The sequence below is a fragment of the Scomber japonicus genome, chromosome 11 (assembly GCF_027409825.1).
Source record: "Scomber japonicus isolate fScoJap1 chromosome 11, fScoJap1.pri, whole genome shotgun sequence".
Lineage (NCBI taxonomy): Eukaryota > Metazoa > Chordata > Actinopteri > Scombriformes > Scombridae > Scomber > Scomber japonicus.
The window spans coordinates 6,097,114-6,116,556 of NC_070588.1; the positions used below are offsets into that span (position 1 = coordinate 6,097,114).

Genomic DNA, 19,443 nt, shown 5'->3' on the forward strand with positions numbered 1-19,443 from the left:
TTTCTTCCTCAATTCCATCCTTCCTTCCTTCCTCCCTCCTTCCTTCTTTCCTCCCTCCCTCCCTCCCCCCTACCTTCCTTCCTTCCTTCCTTCCTTCCTTCCTTCCTTCCTTCCCTCCTACTTTCCTTCTTCCTCCCTTCCATCCTTCCTTCCTCCTTCCTCCCTTCCATCCTTCCTTCCTCCTTCCTCCCTTCCATCCTTCCTTCCTCCTTTCCTTCCTTCCATCCTTCCTCCCTTCCATCCTTCCCTCCTTTCCTTCCCTCTTCCTCCCTCCCTCCTTTCCTTCTTTCTTCCTCCCTCCCTCTTTTCCTTCCTCCTTCCTCCCTTCCATCCTTCCTTCCCCCCTCCTTTCCTTCCTTGAACCCTCCAGGAGGGTTAATAATAATTAATAATACTAGACTTTTTCTTCTTGTTTCTTTCAGTTGGATGTTTGAGCTTCACCGTGCAGAATGATGTATGTTCAGACTTTGTTTTAATATTAATCTGCTGAAAGTGGAAATTTTCTATGAGCTCATTGAAAATCCGATTTTTAAGAGGCGGTCCTTTATACGAGCAGGATTTGAGTGTGACATCACAAATAGTTTTAGACGCCGATCCTGATCCTGACATTTTCATTTATGAACTTGAAGCCTGCAGGTCACAAATGGACTTTATGAATGAAGTTTAGGAGATAACAGGAACAAACATCTATATGCATGTTTATAGATTTTGGATTTTTTTTTTTTTAATGAGGGAGGAGTAGATGTAATTTTAAGGACTTTAAGATAATTGAACCATGTTTTTGTGGAAAACTTACATCAGAAACAAGCAAACGTATGACTCAAATGTTTTATATACATCTAAAAACATGTCTAGACAGGATCTTTAAGCCTGTAGGAAACTTGAGTAACTCAAAAAAAAGAGGGCACTTTAATTGAAGAGCAGATTTAGATTGTAATTTAAAGCTAAACGGGTCGATGAGAGACACAGAAAAGAAAAAAAGTGAATTCAAATTATAGTTAATTCATGATAAATGCACAGGAAAACATTATCTCATGCAGGTTTAGTATGTGTGCAGATAGAGAAGCATCTGTTCTCTACTCAATACTGCCCACTAGTGGCCAAAATACTAAAACTTCAAGTAGCTTATAATGATGCCATGAGAATATGACTGGAAACAGAGGCTCTCAAACCTTTTTCAAATCAAGGATCCTTAAACTGAGACAAATTAAACCACGGACCCCCATCTGAAAGAGAAAAAAAATAATCTGATAATGCATTAACTTATGGCAGATGGATGAACTTTCTACTAAATCATTATTTTCAGATATTATATTGAGTTATTAAGTCATTATTTTGAGATATTAAGTCATTATTTTGAGATAGTTTCACATTTTAATGACTTAACTACATCATTTGATTTTTCATCACCTTAGCAGAAATGAGCTTCCATAAAGAATAGACCATAAATTATATTTAAAGGAGATAAAATCAATTATATGACACTTAAAAACACGATTAAAACCAGAAAAGACTCACTGTTAAAAATGTATGTTTTAAGGGACAATTATACATATATATTAGTATTGTTCTGTCTTTAATCTGGACTGAAATAAAGTCATAATTAAAGTATTTATTACTAATTTATTATTAGCTCCAATCCACTTTATTTATATAGCACGATTTTAACAAACACGAGGTTTTCCAAAGTGCTGCAACAACAAGATGAAACACAATAAATAGATTACACAATAGAAGCACAATAAAAAGATACACAAGTATAAAATAGAAAGATAAAAACAATAACATAAAATTAAAATAAATAAATAAAATAAATAAAAATAAAAATAAAAATAAAAATAAAAATAAAAATAAAATAAAATAAAAAATAAAATAGAAATAAAAATAAAATACATTAAAAAAAATAAAAATAAAATGCATTAAAAAATGAAATAAAAATAAAAATACTAAATAAAATATTCCTTTATTAATCCCACAATGGCAATATTCATATAATATACATATACACTTATATCACTTTAATCTATGCAATAAGAATATCACCTCTGGTATATATTACCACTCAATAATGTCACGATTATTATTCTTATAACATATTTTTACTATTATTGTTCTTATTGTACTTTGTACTTATTATTCATTGTTCTTTATTGCTGCTCTAATGCAAATAAAGGAATCTTAAATAAATAAAATACACTTCAGTCACACCTTTATACCTTCATGTATAGGTATGTTTCTTCTCCTTTTTTTTTTTTTTTTTTTTTTGGCAGTGGGAGGACCAACCACATTTGTTTTTTTGGGCACAATGTAAATAGTGGCCGGGTCACGTGACGCATGCGCAGTATATAAAGGAGGCGGAACGTAAACACAGAGCAACAGTGAAGCCGAGCAGCCGCAGCCGCGCAACAGAGTAGCAGCAGCAGCAGCAGCAGAAGGGGCTTCTTCCTCCTCCTCATCTTCATCTTTTTTTTGGGAGACCCTTACCCCGTTTTTCTTATAGAATATTTCTTTCCAACTTCAGCTACAGTGATAGCTAAGTTTGGAGGGGAGAAACGGGGAGAAACGTCGTTTTTTTGTTGTTTTTTTGTGTCGGTCTAAGCAGGTTTTTTTTCTGACTCGACCCCCACTCATATTTTTTTTTTAACGTACATTACAAAAGACTAGACAGCAGCGTTAAAGCAAGCAAGCAGAAATATTCTAGTTATTTGTGCATTTTTACTGGACAGCTTTTTAAAAATGGATAACACTGGAGCTAAGAAGACATGCTTTGGTAGGTCGCTTCTTTTAAATTGATTAATTTATTTATCGCAGGAGAAATAGCTGAATGATTTTTCCATGTGGAGAATCCTGCAAATCAGAGGGGATATAAATACTGACAGATACATATGGTTGTTTTATTTTTTTAACAGAATCCATCCGAGATTTCTTCACATCGGCGAAATTCCTTATTTATATGGGACATGCACTGTCAACATGGGTGAGTGACACATTACATCTGTCTTTATTATTGTATTTGGAGAGATAGATAGGGAGAGATTGACCTCAATGGGAAATCAAAGAGGTTAAATTACAGCTGCTACTTGATATAAATAGAAACAAAACAAACAAAACTGTCAGGTGGGTGCAATACACTCAAATTGGCTATATATGGCTAATATAATAATACAAATAGACACTAAATATGTAATTATAATGTTATTAATATGCTATAATAGAAGATACAGTACATTAGTGTAAGTCAAATGGGTATTATGAAGGTATTAAGGTGCATAATTACTCATATTATTGTTAAAATTAAATATACAGCTGCTACTTGATAGAAATAGAAATAAAAGAAATCAGTGATATAGGTAAAATACATACAAATAACTTAAATATAACAATATATATGAAATAGAAATAGAGACTAAAGATATAAACTTAACTATAATATGTTATTTACTATACATTAGTGTAAGTCAAGTAGATCCTATGGATGTTAGAATTAAAGATACAGCTGCCACTTTATTTAAATAGAGGCAAAACAAAAAAATACACACAAATTAACCAACTTAACTACAATAATATGTAAAAAATAGATATAATATGTTACTTACTGTACATTACTGTAAAGTCAGGTGGATATTGTGAAGGTATTAAGTTGCATAATTGCTCTTATGGCTGTTTGATTCAAATGTACCTGATACATAATATATGACAGACAATCATATATTTGGACATGCTTTGTTTCATGGTGATGATTATGTGGCTGTATTTGGTGTTATTGTTACATTATGCATTATTATTAGCGTCATGACAAGACAAAAATGACATGTTTTCCTTGTGTAGACGCTCACCACACAATACTGGTCTTTAGAAATAGCCCACATGCCTAAAAAGGTGTTGGGTTTTTTTTTAAAAACCTTGAACGCAACAAGGACTATTATTATTATTATTAGTAGTAGTAGAAGAAGAAGTAGTTGTAGTAGTAGTAGTAGTATTGCAGCATCCAAAACTGTGTATTTCCCCCGATCTTGCTTTTTTAAATAATGACACTTTTCACTTTCACAATTCGCAGGGTGACCGAATGTGGAACTTTGCTGTCGCTGTTTTCTTGGTGGAGCTGTATGGAAACAGCTTGTTGCTCACGGCCGTGTACGGACTGGTGGTGGCGGGCTCCGTGCTGCTGCTGGGGGCAATCATCGGTGACTGGGTGGACAGAAACCCCAGACTTAAAGGTGAGTGAAATAAACTTTTTTTTAAGGAGGTTACTTGAGTGAGAAGAGTGTCAGTCAGTCAGTCAGTCAGGTATTGTCATGTGTTGTCCTCACAGTTAAATGCACCTCTTGTGGCGTGTTTATCCAGAGGAATTTGGCAAAGACAGTGTAATAGTAGAGAGCGGGAGACTTTGTGGATAATGAACTAACTCATCAGACAGAAATCTGTTGTCTTTGGTCAGACTTGTGTCCCTAATTCTGCTCTCTCTCTCTCTGTCTCTCTCTCATTCAATCTGTCTCTCTCTCATTCAATCTCTCTCTCTCTCTCTCTCTGCTCGTGGTGTTTCCACAGTGGCCCAGACTTCCCTGCTCGTCCAGAACAGTTGTGTCATCGTGTGCGGGATCCTCCTGATGGTTGTTTTCCATTTCAAAGAACAGCTTGTGGAGCTTTACAATGGATGGGTTCTGGTAAGATCTCTCTAGCCCCCCCACCTCCCCTCCTCTCTCTCTCTCTCTCTCTCTCTCTCCCTCTCTCTCTCTCTGTGCTGTCTCGCTGTTTCAACATGATCTGATGGACACTGAGAGGCAGGTTTTTTTTTAGCCTTTTCCCCTCAAGTTCAAATCTCCTGACTCCAGGATACTTAACTTCTTTTACTGATATGAACCTCCACGTCAGTGTGATTTATGAGCAGCTTTTACAGAAGATGTAATGAGGGTTATTAACACCCAGAAGACCTTTGACTTGCTTCTGTAACCTGCTGAATTTTCTTTACGTATCTAAGCTGATTTTAAATATTACATTTCACGACTTCAGCAAACATAACTTTTCCTGCAGCTACAATAACTCACTTCTGAACTTGAAAACAGTTGCATTCTCTTTATCACGAGGACGCCAAAGCATGAGAAGTAATTACACAGACACTCACACACTCAACATGCTGAAAAACAATGTTAGCGCGGCCCGAGGCTTGTTTACACTCGTCCCAGCTATGCGGCTTCATGACAGCTTGGACTTGATTCTGCATCTGACCTCAGCCTGAGAGGTTTCTCCTTCTCCTCCGTCACTTGGAGGCTGTTCGGAGGGGAGGGGGGGGGGGGGGGATATCGGGTTAAAACACAACAGTGTTTCTGTTTGGGGTGGAGGGGAGGGGGTGAAATTGATGTCTCCTCCTCTTGCATTCGTTGGCCGCCTTTTTGGATTTCCAGTGAGAGAGAGGGAGAGGAGGGGAAGGGGGGGAAGGGGGGAAGGGGGGGGGGGGGGTTTACCATGTGAGCAGGTTTAGAGGGTTGGTGTGTGGAGGTGGTGGTGGAGAAAGAGAGAGAGAGGGAGAGAAGTTGGTAAAACAGGAGATTGAGTGTCTGGTTGAAGGCTGTGCAGTCAGCAGGTTGTTGGAGACCGGTCACATGACGAGAAAGAAGGAGAGAGAGAGAAGGAGAGAGAGAGAGAGAGAGAGAGAGAGAGAGAGAGAGAGAGAGAAATGTAGCACAGCCTGTTGAGGCATTTTTTCTGCTGCTATTCTGTCAGAGCAGCTGTGTTTTTTTAATATGCATATACATCAGCAAACAGAGTGCCAGTGTTTCATAACTGAGACATTCCCAAACTAAATATGCAGTTGGTTCCCCTCTTTCCTTTTCTCTCTCTCTCTCTCTCTCTCTCTCTTTCTCTATATTGCTGCTGCTGTGATTGAGGTCACATGTGGAGTATTACATTAGTGCTCACGCTCTTTCATTTAAGCACAGTTACTTTTTTTAATGAATGAATGTCTTTAGTTTTAACACTCAGGCTTTGGTTGTTGAGAAATCTGTAACAAATATTTCAGTGTTGCTTGCTATACTTTAAATTAAAATGATAAAAATAACCAAAAGTGACAAAATAAAAGTATAAATAGATGCAATTACAGTATATCTTAATAAAGGATATCACTGCTGTTATTCCGTATATTCCTCACACTCAACAAATCCAATGAAAAAGACCAAACCAGTGTCTCATGCTGTAGTAATTAGTCCATTAGGCCCAAATGAAAATGAAGTGATAGTCGTTTAATTAATGAAGTTATTGAGCGTGAAATGCACAAATATTTATTAGCTGCAGCTTCTGAACTGTCTTACAATGAGATATACTGAATATCAAAATGAGAAACAACTCTAAGTCACTTTAGAAACAAACTATTAAACAATGACTCAATAATGAAAATGATCATCAGCTGCAGCCCTGCCTGTGTCTCACACCCTAAAGCTTCATTTTAGTAACAACAGCTCACACATATGTAGTTTTATGGGAGTTTTTTTCAGGAAACAATGCTGAAACAGGAGTGAAAAGTGGATTTATTTTGGACTATTTTCAGCTGTGGATAGCCACAAGATGATTAAACAGGAGAAAGAAAACTTCAGCATCAGTTTTTTTTTTAGACTTTTCTCAAATTTAACTTGTTTTTCTGGTGAAATATTGAATACTTTCACACTTTTGAGCCTCTCTTCAATCTCTGTTTGGTTGAACTGTTTTAAATTAATGTTTTATGACTTTAATGACACAAGATAGATTAATAAGATAATATGAATCTAAACATTTTTTTTTCTTTCTTATCTTTTCAGACCACCTGCTACATTCTGGTGATCACCGTCGCCAACATCGCCAACCTGGCCAGCACAGCGACCTCCATCACCATCCAGAGGGACTGGGTGGTGGTCGTTGCCGGCCAGGACAGCAGCAGGTTGGCAGGTCAGTGTTTCTTAGCTTATCATCCGATGTGGGGCTCACGTGACCCGTTATCAGATCTGTCCAGTGTGTCGGACTTTGAGCCCTGGATGCTGACTCAGTCGCTCTTGTTTTTACTTTTTTATGTCCCTGAGGTTTTTCTGCTGATTGTTATAAGCTATTTAAAAGATTTGCTCATGTGGTGCCAGTCATTCCCAGCACTTATGAACTTGATGACCAGTAGTAGTGACATCATTGCGAGTAAAAACCTGGATGTAAAACCTATAAAAGTGTAAAAAGAGCTACCTAACTTTTTCCTTTCATATCAATCAGCACTATATCAGTTATGAAGAAACTGTCAATATTGACCTCGCTGCCCTTCCTCTCCTCTCTCCCGCTCTCTAACAGACATGAACGCCACAGTTCGGATTATCGACCAGCTGACCAACATCCTGGCTCCCATGCTGGTGGGTCAGATCATGGCTTTCGGCTCCCATTTCGTCGGCTGCGGCTTCATCTCCGGCTGGAACCTGTGCTCCATGTGCGTGGAGTACGCGCTGCTGTGGAAGGTCTACCAGAAGACGCCGGCGTTGGCCGTGAAAGCCGGACAAAAGGAGCAGCAGCAGCAGGAGCTCAAACAGCTCAGCCACCCGAAAGGTGTGTGAGAGTTCAGATTATAACTAATAATCATCTGTGTTATCTGTCAACGCAATTAATCAATTAGATAAATGAGGTCATGGTTGTTTTTAGTTTGCCAAAAAGTTGGAGTGCCCTGTTAGCCGAGTGGTTACAGCACGTGCCATGTATACGCAACGCTCTGCCACTAACTTACTTATAAAGGCAAAAATACCCCCCAAAATATATAAAAAAAAAAAACCCCAACTCAAATCAGTCAAGAAAAATTGCTAATTGTCTCATATATAAGAAGCTGAAACCAGGATTATTTCATTTTAAAAACAACAGATTCATTTTCTACTACTCTATCAATTAATGGATTCACTGGTAGAAGGTTTTTTGGTACCAATCAGTCAAATAATTGGTTTAGTTTTGGAGAGTTTTGGTCTGTGTGAAGATGGTTATGGTTATCTTCAGTTTGCCAAAAACTCAAATCAATTAAGAAAAACTGCAATGTATGAGAAGCTGAAATAAGGAAGAGTTGTGCTTTAAAAATGACTGAAATGATTTTTCCATTATCAGAAAAGTTGAGCACATTCATTTTCTGTCAGTCAACTAATCGATTGATTGAACAGTCCTATAAAAGATTAATTTTCGGTACTAATCAGTCAACTCATTGATTTAATTTGGGGAGTTTTGTTCTGTGTGAAGATCCAAACTGACTATAATCAAACCTCTTCATCCTTTCTTTCATTTTCCAGAGGTGGAGAGCGGTCAGAGTCCCGAGGATTCGTCTCAGCCTCTGATGAATGAAGCCGCAGTGGTTGCCAAGTCCGACTCCCCCAAACAGCAGGGTTGTTGCTACCAGATATCTGAACCTCTCCGCACCTTGAAGGCCGGCTGGGTCGCCTACTACAACCAGAACATCTTCTTCGCCGGCTTGTCCCTGGCCTTCCTCTACATGACAGTGCTGGGCTTCGACTGCATCACCACGGGCTACGCCTACACGCAGGGTCTCAACGGCTCCGTCCTCAGCCTGCTGATGGGCGCCTCGGCTATTTCGGGCATCTGCGGCACCGTCGCCTTCACGTGGGTCCGCAAGAAGTGCGGCCTCATCCGCACCGGCTTCATCTCAGGCATCGCCCAGCTCTCCTGCCTCGTCCTGTGCGTCGTGTCCGTCTTCGCTCCCGGAAGCCCCTTCGACCTCAGTGTGTCGCCCTTCCAGGACCTTTACACCCACCTGATCGGGGAGACGACGCTGCCCGAGGCCGACCACAGCCTCACCAGTATTCTCACCGGAGGCAACATCACTACTCCAACAACCCCCTCCCCGGCTGAAGAGCTGCCACCCCTGCAGTCCTACATGTCTGTTAGTCTGCTGTTTGCTGGCGTCATTGCTGCTAGAATTGGTGAGTAACTAAAGCCTTACTGTAAGGTCTATATTTATTACAGGTATGATGGTTTCCAAATACAAAGACTTTAAGGGTGCAAAATTAACTTTTTTGTCCATCGTCCAGCATTCAAATGAGTGGCGAAGGGTCAAATTTAACCAGCCACTCAATAGATTATAGTAGTTTTTTTGGCTGTTGATTGAAGTTAATCCACCTGACACTTGTGCCCCATATTTGATCAACATTAGGCAGGTGTTTTATGGCCTGATGTTGTTGCCCTCTATTACAATTATTTTGTTTTGGAAAAAGAAAAAAGCAGAAGCTCCAAAGTTCAACTGATTATTGATTGCGGGCAAGCACATGGACTTGAATTGAGTCCAGGCTTTGCTGGCATGTTTCACTTCCTCTCAATTCATAAAAAGGCTATTTTCCCAAGTTATGACTTCCTACAGCAGGTCCACAGGTCCAACTTTTTCATAACTGTCCGCAATTTCACACCTGACCGCTACGTCAGCACAATCATTTCAACCTTTGGTGCCAATAATATTGACTGATAATTCCTCCTATAGCTACTGTTGAGGTCTAAAGTCGTTTTTTAAAATGTGGCTGTAAAAATACCATCAGGGCTGACTGTTGATCTCCGTTCCTGCAGGTCTGTGGTCTTTTGATCTCACGGTGACTCAGCTGATCCAGGAGAATGTGATCGAGTCGGAGCGAGGTGTGATCAACGGCGTCCAGAACTCCATGAATTACCTCTTAGACCTGCTGCACTTCATCATGGTGATTCTGGCTCCTAACCCGGAGGCTTTCGGCCTGCTGGTCATCATCTCCGTCTCCTTCGTGGCCATGGGTCACATGATGTACTTTCGGTTTGCCTTCAAGAGCCTGGGCGCCCGACTCTTCCTCTGCTTCTCCCCGGAGCAGAAGGTGGAGGCGGAAGAATGCCCCTCACTTCCTACCACCGTCTAACCCCATTAAAGAGACTCTGTCCTGGGTACATATATATTTCTCAAGCCTCCCCCCCTTCCCACTGCATCTTATTTATCTAACTGCTTGTAGGTAGACTGCTAATGCTAACATTAAACCCATGAGAAAGGTAACTTAACAAGCTATGCAGAGCTATTAACAGAAGCATTAATCAGCAGCAGCAGGACAGGAGGAGGTGAGTAGAAAGCTTACAGTCATAGGTAACGAATCCAAAAAGAAAAAAACAGGGTTTCTCTAACTTTTCTCAGTCTGGGAGTGAAAGATAGGAGCTTAATTCATGCATCAGGCTCCTCATTACATTCGCATGTACTGTCAAATGATGATCCATCACTTCTAGGCTCGGCTCGTGACCCTAATTTACGAGTCCTGTTAAAGAAATCAAGGGATAAAGTTACTGTAAGATATTCTACTCCTTTAACTTAACCTGGATGTAGCTGAGATTTGTTTAAAAAAAAGGTGCTTCAGCTAACAGAAGGGTAAAAATAACAACAACAAAACAAACGAGGGAGAACATTAGCAGGGAGGGCGGACGCTGAGGCTTGAATTCAGACTTTGAGGGACGACTGTCAGAGATCCTAAAAGACAGAACATCGCTCCCGTTCTTTTTTTGCCTCACTCAGCGACGTCACTGGTGCTGTAGCTGCGTCCGCTAGCTGTTCTCTCGATCGCCTCGCGTCAGCGTACATCTAACACGTGTATGACGAGCAGGTCGTTGGTATCTTCCTCCTCTAGATGGTGGGTGTGTGTAGCGGGCGGAAGATGCTTTTTAACATTTTTTTATTTTTATTTAACCAAACACAAACTGGGATCTAGTCTCTTTAATATATGCTTATAAGGGTTTTGCAGTTTGCTGTATGCTATTCAGGAACATGCAGACGGTGGTTTTTTATATAATAATAATTGCATCATCAGTATTGTGTTGCGCCACGCTCGAGGTTGAGGTTGCGCAACGCTAAAGGAAGAATGAGAAAAAAATCATATGCACCCTTTGTCAATAGCTCTCTCTCTCATTTACCAAAGTCAAGCTCCAATATGTGGCATAAAAAAGGAAGTGAGGGAAACCAATTTTCTGTCTGTCTGAAGCATTCCAAATATATATTTTATACATCAGGTGATAAGTAGTTGTGTACTGTAGGTTCACTAATGCTTCCATACGCCCCCTAATATATCTGAATATTTCTAACCCGCTCTGAGATTGTACTTAAATTTTTGTTTTTTTGTCTAGTTTACATCAATAACGTCCTTTTTTTCTTTTCTTGTCGCCTTTTTTTTTTTTTTGGTGATTTTTTTAATGTTTGAGGTTGATTTCTTTTTCTTTTTTCAATCGTTGATTGTTGTTACACAGGCACTTTAAGTGATTGACATCTGTCATTACATCTAATGCATGATCAGGCCTTTGATCAATATTTTTGCACAAGTCCTGACTCCTCTCTAAACCCCCCCCTTCTGCCCCTCCTGCCCCGTCCTCGCCCCCCACTGCACAATCTTTAAATCACTTGTAGGGTGTTCAGACACTGTCGAATAGGGGAGGGAAGGGTTAGGGTTATGGTTCAAAAAGGCACATATTGTAACGCTCTAACGCCACATGTTCATGAGTGAACACTGCAAATCTTGAGTAAACCCCCAAAAGTTTACCTCAGATGCCCCCCCCACCCCTTCATTCCCTCCAGAAGCCAGCCAGGGAGCTTAGTCAGCAACTTTTATCTGATCTCAGTTTACCGCTTCAGGCTGCCAACAGACTCCACACTGAGTCAGGGTTTTTATTCTGACTGCTGTAAGCTTCAGCAGAGGTGGAAACATTTTTTCAAGTTCGATTTGACTTATTTGGCTTTACACTACAAGTCTAGAAATGTGCTTTCTACTACATGAAAGTTGTTTTTTGTTTTTGGGAAGGTTTGGGATTTAGTTTGTGATTTTCCATATTTTTCATTATTAACTAATCTTATTTAACTTGAAGCATCTGAGAAGTCGTACATTGAAATTGTTCAGATTTGAAGAACCGTCTGTCTGTCACGGTTTTTCCTTTCCTTACGAGGCATCTGGATTCTTGAGATTTTGCGAGAATCCTCATAGCACGCCGATAGCGGTGTTTCGGACACAAACCTATAACTTCGGATCCAGAATCCAGCTGCCATAATAAGATAAAACCTCTTTATAGGACACCGATTAGTCTGAATAACTAGAAGAACTTCAAATCCAGAATCCAGTGGCCTCAAAAGTTAAAATCTCAAATTTGGAGCCAAACCAACAATGGATTGATTCTATTTACTGTATCGTGTGTGTATCGAAAGTCTAATATATCTTCTTCCTTTGTGCTGTAGACCTCCGTTGTCGTCCAAAAACTATTCAGTAAGCCACGCCATAATCCTTAATTACAAAGATTATAATTAGTTTGTTTAGAAACAGCTCCAAAGATGAATAACACCGATCACATTTTCACTCTCCAGAGAGTAGTTCCTTGTAAGGCAGACGCCACTGAGCTCCGGAGCCGTTTGGAGCCTTTTCTAAACAAACTAATGTGTCTGTAAATCTTTGGTGGTGAAGGAAAATGCAGCAGAGTGGCTTATTGATTTGTTTTCAGTAGGTTTTGGGAAACAATGGAGCCCTGCAGCACAGAGGAATAAGAGATATCAGGCTTACAGTTACAGTAAGATGATCAGTTCTTTGTTATAGTTTGGCTCTGCACAACCTCCTCTCTAGATCTACCCAAACTAATCCTCCGCTCCAGCTCTAAAGCCTTACTGTAAAAGAGCCTTGTCAGCTGTTAAAACGCACACATGTTGGGCTACACCCTTAAAAGAAATGTTAGATTTTTTTGTTTTTAAGTAAAGGTGCAGGAGAAATATTTGAGTTGGAAACCGAAGTAACCACAGCAGATGTAGGAGAACAGTAGTCCATTTTTTTTTTTTTTTTAGCTGAAAAACTTGAGTTAAGATGTCTTGCAAGTGCTGACCTTTTTCATGTTTCCACCTCAAACTCGAGATGAAGAGAACAAAAACCAGCCTTTTCTTTTTTTTTTTCTACAACAGTTGGTCTGCTGATTCAGGAATATATCTCACATGGCCATAAACTATATATTTTTAATGTAAATAACATTAACTGTCAGTCAATATAAGCCTACATAAATACACAATTGGAAAATGTAAAAAAAACATATATATATATATATATTGTGTATACTGTTATCAAACTGTTTGTCTGGAAATGTTGACTTTTTTATGTGTTTTTATATACTTAGTGTTAACATTTTGTGTCAAATTGAGGTTTATAAGATTTTTCTTTTTTTAATTTGTGTTTAAAGGCAATTCCTGCATCTGTATCATACTGCTTTAATCTGACAATATATATATCTGTAAATATATATATCAGTGTTTTTGTAGTTTGATAGACAAAAAGCAACAAATCATAGAGAAATCAAATTCAGTTTTATGTCAATATAATCGCACTCCATTGAATAGGACGTTGGTTCTGCTTGTGTTGCATGAGGTCTCTTTAAATAAAGAAAACCTTGACGATCACCTATGTACAGTCTTTTCTGTGTGTGTGTGTGTGTGTGTGTGTGTGTGTTATTAGTAGTGTATTATGTTTTTAGGTTTCTTGGCCTTGGTGTCGGGCTCGGCTGCTGCTGTGTGAGGTCACATACCACAGCCGAGTTAGCTGCTAATTTCCTCCCCCAGAATCCCTCTTTTTTTTTGTCAGGCTGCCCAGCGTTAAACAGACTGACTTTAAGCTGAGCTGGATGATCTGGACTCGCATGCCTGGTGAAAAGACAAAGAGTGACCTGGTTTTGCACGACTATGAGCGACAAAAAAAAAGTCTCAGCCAGAAACTCTTGTGTAATCTGTGGCCAGCTGATTTTGTATTATAACACTTTTATGTATCTAGATTTATATTTCTGTGTATTTTATTCCATATCATCTGCTTCATTCAACAATTAACAAAAAAAAAAAAGACGTTAGTACCACTTTAAGAAATTTACATAACACCAAATACCAATGCACTGCTAATCAAAGACAGCTTTATTTCTTTCTTTCTTTGTATTGTTTTGGCTTTTTCTGTTGGGATTAGAAAATACTTTTTTTTTTAAACTAACATTAAGCAGTTGTTTCTTGTTAAATTGTATAACTATTTCAAGCTCTCTTCTCTATTTTTGTACCCTGAGAAAAATAAAGTTGATTCTATTTTGAACAACAGTTTAAAAAATAGGTCAAGGCACACAGAACAGGATAGATTTAGACTAAAGATTAGAGATTAGGTTTGGTACATTACACGGTGTTAACAAATCATCTTTGCACTGTAAAGAATAGTTTCACATTTAATACAACACTAATAATAATATGAGTAATAAGAGTAAATTCAATTTTAAGTGCCTTTCATGTAAATCGGTGGCTGCAGTAGTTCCTAATCTGTGTTACGCAACTTCAATGTACTTAATGTGAGACTAAAAGTCCTTTTTCTGTGCAAAAATGTTAATATCTTCCATTTCTGACTTTTGAGGACAAAATTCCTGCTTTCTCTTATTTCTATAGGCAGTGTTTCCTTGCTAACAACTACACAAAGAGTGTAAAACATGTTAAAAACACTGTACCTTTGTCAAATAACCATTTTATTTGTCTAACTGAAACCACTAAAGCCTTATTTTAACTTGAGATAAACTTAATGGGAGACTGTGAAAAGTCGCTTTGCTGTGCAAAAATGTTGGTAATGTTGGTAAATTGTTGACTTTTGAGGATAAAACTCCCACTACCTCTTATTTCTATAGACAGTGTTTCCTTGCTAAGTACACAAAGAGTGTAAAACATGTTAAAAACACTGTACCTTTGGCAAATAACCATTTCATTTGTCTAACTGAAACCACTAAAGCCTCATTTTAACTTGTGATAAACTTAATGGGAAACTATAAAAAGTCGCTTTTCTGTGCAAAAATGTTGGTAAATTGCTGACTTTTGAGGATAAAACTCCCACTAGCTCTTATTTCTATAGGCAGTGTTTCCTTGCTAATAAGCAATAACAACACAAAGAGTGAAATTCATGATAAAAAACACATTATCATAAATTACCTTTGGAAAATAACCACTTGATTTGTCTAACTGAGACCCACTGAAGCCTCATTTTAACTTCAGATGAACTATGAAATTTGCTCATTTGCACCCCTTGCAAAATTTTGAAGTAGATCCCTAATTGTGGCCACTATGGTTAAAACAGAAAATGCGAACTCAGTCTTTAAACAATACATAGACGTCTCTAGCTTCCTGTTTTATGTACTTGTACACATCCAAACATTGACACATGATTTCTGACAGCAGGAATAGTCATAAACAACATCTTTTCAGGCCCCTCCTCACTTAAGAGAGAGAGAAAAAGGCCTCTGACAACAGCAAAAGTCCAATGTCTACAGACAGGAAATGACAGTAGATATGTGTTATGATGTGGAAGATCTATAGTATCTTAGATAACGAGCACTAAAGGAAAGACAGATTTTCTTAAAGAGTATTTAGCATGTTTACCCATGTAGCATCGAGTCCTTGTGCTTCAAGTTCCTGTTGAAAGTGAAGTTTCCATGAAAACCTCTTAACTGTAAAGTCAAAGGTGATATTTAACTGATACCACTGATAGAGGAGGTCAGTCAGAGGCAAACATTGCTCTGTTTTACGAGTCAGGTACACCAGCTGTTTGTAAATCCATCATTAAGTTTGTGCTTAAAGTCTTTCCTACCTCTTTTGGGACTGTTGCGTTAGCTAGCTAAACGAACCAACTGACACAGCTAACGTTAGCTTGCTAATATCTGAAGTATTTAAATTGAAGCATACTGTAAAAGAGCTTTTATGGAACATAGGTGTGACATTTGTTTTATTTATATCTGTATACCATGAGAAATATGTGAAATATGTTTTTTAATTGAAAGCAGTTTACAGAAATAGTTTGAAAAGTTCAAGAAATAGCCGATTAACGTAACAGATGCTAAGTTAAGCTAAACACTACTACTCACCATATATATTTCTATTTATTTTATATTAGACAGACTGTTTATCATGTGCAATATTATTTATATTCTGGTCACTTTACTTTCCGAACTTGTTTTACATTTCGTGCTCGGTTAGCACTCATTTTCTTTGTTGTGGATGCTCATTTTCTTTTCCATAGTACACATTTTTTTTTTTATCTTTTCGCTTATGTGTGCTGCTGTAACATGTGAATTTCCTTTGTGGGATAAATAAAGTACAATTATTAATCTAATCTAATGTATTCCATGTTACTTTGATGCTTCAATTTAAATGTCAGATATTAGCAAGCTAACGTTAGCTGTGTCACAACATCAGTCCCACCTGGCAGTTAGTAGGTGTAAATATTTAGTAATAACTAATCTTTATATAAGAACTAGTTTAGTGATGTTACTAAATATCCATATAGCAAACATTTATGTTATAAATACTCTTAAGATTGAAGTTACAAGTTTGACGCAAGCAGGCTAACCTTATTTAGTTTGAGAGATCACATTTAAGGAATCCTTTGACATTTTGGGAGATACACTGAAACTGGGAGGGAAACAGCTAGCCTGGCTCCGTCCAGTGGCAATTCAATTTGGCTTCCCGGCAACTATAAAGCTTGATTGTTTTATCCAATTCAAAAACCTTAAGTATAAAACCACCATTGTGGGTTTTATGGTGGCTAATGTTTGACTGTTTCTTGGCCGTGTTTCTGTTGCTTTCTGAGAACCTCTCAATGCCAAAAAGACTGCAGGAAGTCACCACACCCGGCCAGGAAATACTCCCACTCATAACCTGCTGGAGAAAAAAACCATCAACATGTGGGTTTTTTTTTATGGATTAAACACCTGGATTATAACATGAGTAACATGAGTGAGATTCAGAGTTGTTTCCAGGTGGGTTTTGTGATTTTTGGACAGCGCCAGACTAGCCGTTTCCCCCCCATTTCCATTTCTTTATGCTAAGCTAAGCAATTTGGCTGCTGGCTCCGACTTCAAATTTAACAGATGGACATGGCAGAGTGTTTTCCAAGCTGATTTTCAGACTTACATAGCCTTTGTTGACTTTAATTAAATGAACAAAAGGGAGTTTGTTGAGTTTTTTCTCCTGTTTGTTGCTGTTGCGCAAGAATAAATGTACAGAAAGAGGCAAATTAGTGTCTTAGTCTTTCTTTGCTTGCACATTGCAGAGAAAGTATAGCCATCAAGTAGATTGCTTTACAATCCTTGCTGATAAAGTCAATAAAAATGGAAAGATAAACAGCTCATGACGCGATGAGGATATATAGGGTAACCCAGTTTGAACATGAGCTTCAATAAAAACCCTCGATGTTTGCCAAACTTCACGATCACGATAACGAGACAAGTTTCGGTGGCTGGCGCCGCAGCACCTGATGGAGAAAGGAACTGAAAAATGCTGAGATGAAAGAGGATTTACTTATACAACCAAGGGAACAAAACGTGACCTTCTCCTTCTGAGACCGCTTACTCATGACTTAAAAATGGGGGAAAGGAGGAGGGGAGGTTTGTGACTCAAGAGTCGGCTGAATCTTGCATGGGGGAAGGGAGGAGGGGAGGTTTGTGACCTCAAGACTCAAGAGTCGGCTGAATCTTGCATGACTTTACAATGTGAACTTTGAAGTTCCTGATTGTTCATATAGGGGGGAAAAGTTTATCGCTAAAGATTTCCAAGAACGTAGATGTAACATCAAGTATGAAGGGCAAAAAAAATCCAGGCATAAAAAAGTTGCTGTTAACGTTAAATGTAGCATTTGTTAATCCTTTATATCTAAATTTTGAAAGAAACAGACTAGTGTCGTAGTTGACCTCCTTACACAACAGCGTGAGAATAAGAGTCTTCTTTATATCTCCATTTATAACTTTCAGTCTTACGTAACTATATTGATTACAACATCCAGTGGTGGCATTAGAAAGCGCGGGTAACTAGTTTGGACTCTGGCAGACGACGAGGTTGTGTAAAAAAGAAAAAAAAAAAAGGTGAGGAATCAATCACCAAGGGCCGACAGCTTAAAGAAAGACTCATGTTTTTTATTATATTGTGGAAAAATGTGTGATTACACAATTATATGTGTCTATAAAACTCTGAATCCACCCTTCGACTTCTTCAATGTTGCATCACAGTGGATATAATTGAACTTTTGACACTGAACAGAAAGCTTCTATTAAAAATCACTTTAAATTTATAATGATTAATATTTATTTCTTCTACTATAACATATTATGAATGGTGCACCTTGAAGCTTGACCTGGTTTGGTTTGACTTTTTATAAAGCAGAAGGTAGAAATTACTTTTCGCCAACTTCATACCCCAGGTTTTACACATACTTTTTGGAAGCCAATAGACTTAATTTATAGAAAATATACCTAATTTTTGAATTAACACCTGTTGCATGGGTCACAATTGACACGAGGACAACATGGGGGTTAAGTTAATTAAATGTTTATCTAGAGGCTCCAGATGCTGCATTTACTCAATTATAAAATAATGAAATGAAAAAATATACATTATACAATATTCACTGTTGCCTATTAATAAAACATGCTCTACATGCCATTAATGCTGCTCAGCTAATTGGTCAGGTTGTCCTTATCAATATAGTTTCATTCCTTGTAATTATATTGCTTTGGCAACAATTGAGGATTATTTTAATTATCAATTTATCTGCTGATTACTTTGAGTAATCAATTAGTTGTTCCTTCTGGAAAATAGCTCCGGGAGTCAAAGATTATGTCTTCTTACATCTTACTTTCTCTGACCAACAGCTCAAAAACCTTTAAGATAATTAGGTCTACCGTCCTGTATGACAAAGAAAAGCATTAAATCATCATATTTTAGAAGCTGAAACAAGCAAATGTCTGAATGCTTGAAAAATGACTTGATTCATCAATTGACAATTGTTACAGCTCTAATATTGAATATGGTGCCACTTGGTGTTTTTCTTGTTGTCTACAAAAAGGCATGTAAAGTGAATTAATTCAGTAACAATGAATTAATCTACTAAGTATTGTGTGTGTATCAAAAGACATACACAATTTAAAAAAAAAGAGATATAATCTCATTCCTCTGTGCTGTAGACCTACGTATATCAAATACATGTAAATAAGCCGCACCGCTGCACTGACTGGGATCATTATGTTTGCACCTGGAAAAGGGTTCACAGAGTTGCCTGCTAACCAGCTTCCTAATACAGGTTTTTCAGGTTATACATTGACCCTAAAATGAGGTCAGCGTGGCAACCTAAAAAAATAAAAGAGTCAGACTAGTTGAACATGCTCTGGGAGGCCTTGAAGACAAACTGTAACAGGAATGAATCCAAACTCTGGAGAAAACAACCTGCAAAAAAGTCTGCAAGACAGCTGTGGAGTTTGGATGAGATTTACAACAAGAGAAACAAGCCTGAAACATAAAGCAGGAGTCTAGTTTGTGGTTTCAAGACTTTAAAAAAAAACTAAACTGCAGCTTACAACACTTTCCTCATGTAACAAAGCAGTTTTACAGAGAAAAATGTAATGTTTTATTTCACATTGATACAGATTTGTCCACATGAACAA

General features: G+C 38.1%; 1 protein-coding gene across 2 annotated transcripts in view; it reads left to right on the forward strand.

Annotated features, from left to right (window-relative positions):
* Positions 1–12,231, forward strand: part of slc40a1 (solute carrier family 40 member 1) — a 59,361-nt gene extending 47,130 nt beyond the window's left edge. The window contains exons 2-9 of one of the 2 annotated variants that reach the window (XM_053328706.1): positions 2,436–2,770; positions 2,910–2,977; positions 4,058–4,217; positions 4,549–4,664; positions 6,789–6,915; positions 7,300–7,548; positions 8,268–8,915; positions 9,550–12,231. In XM_053328706.1, coding sequence (XP_053184681.1) covers positions 2,737–2,770; positions 2,910–2,977; positions 4,058–4,217; positions 4,549–4,664; positions 6,789–6,915; positions 7,300–7,548; positions 8,268–8,915; positions 9,550–9,866 — 1,719 coding nt within the window. In that variant the 5' untranslated portion in view covers positions 2,436–2,736 and the 3' untranslated portion in view covers positions 9,867–12,231. Of the gene's footprint in view, positions 1–2,404; positions 2,771–2,909; positions 2,978–4,057; positions 4,218–4,548; positions 4,665–6,788; positions 6,916–7,299; positions 7,549–8,267; positions 8,916–9,549 lie in introns of those variants that run through there. The other variant, XM_053328705.1, reaches the window with a different exon arrangement.
* The last annotated feature ends 7,212 nt before the right edge of the window (positions 12,232–19,443 follow it).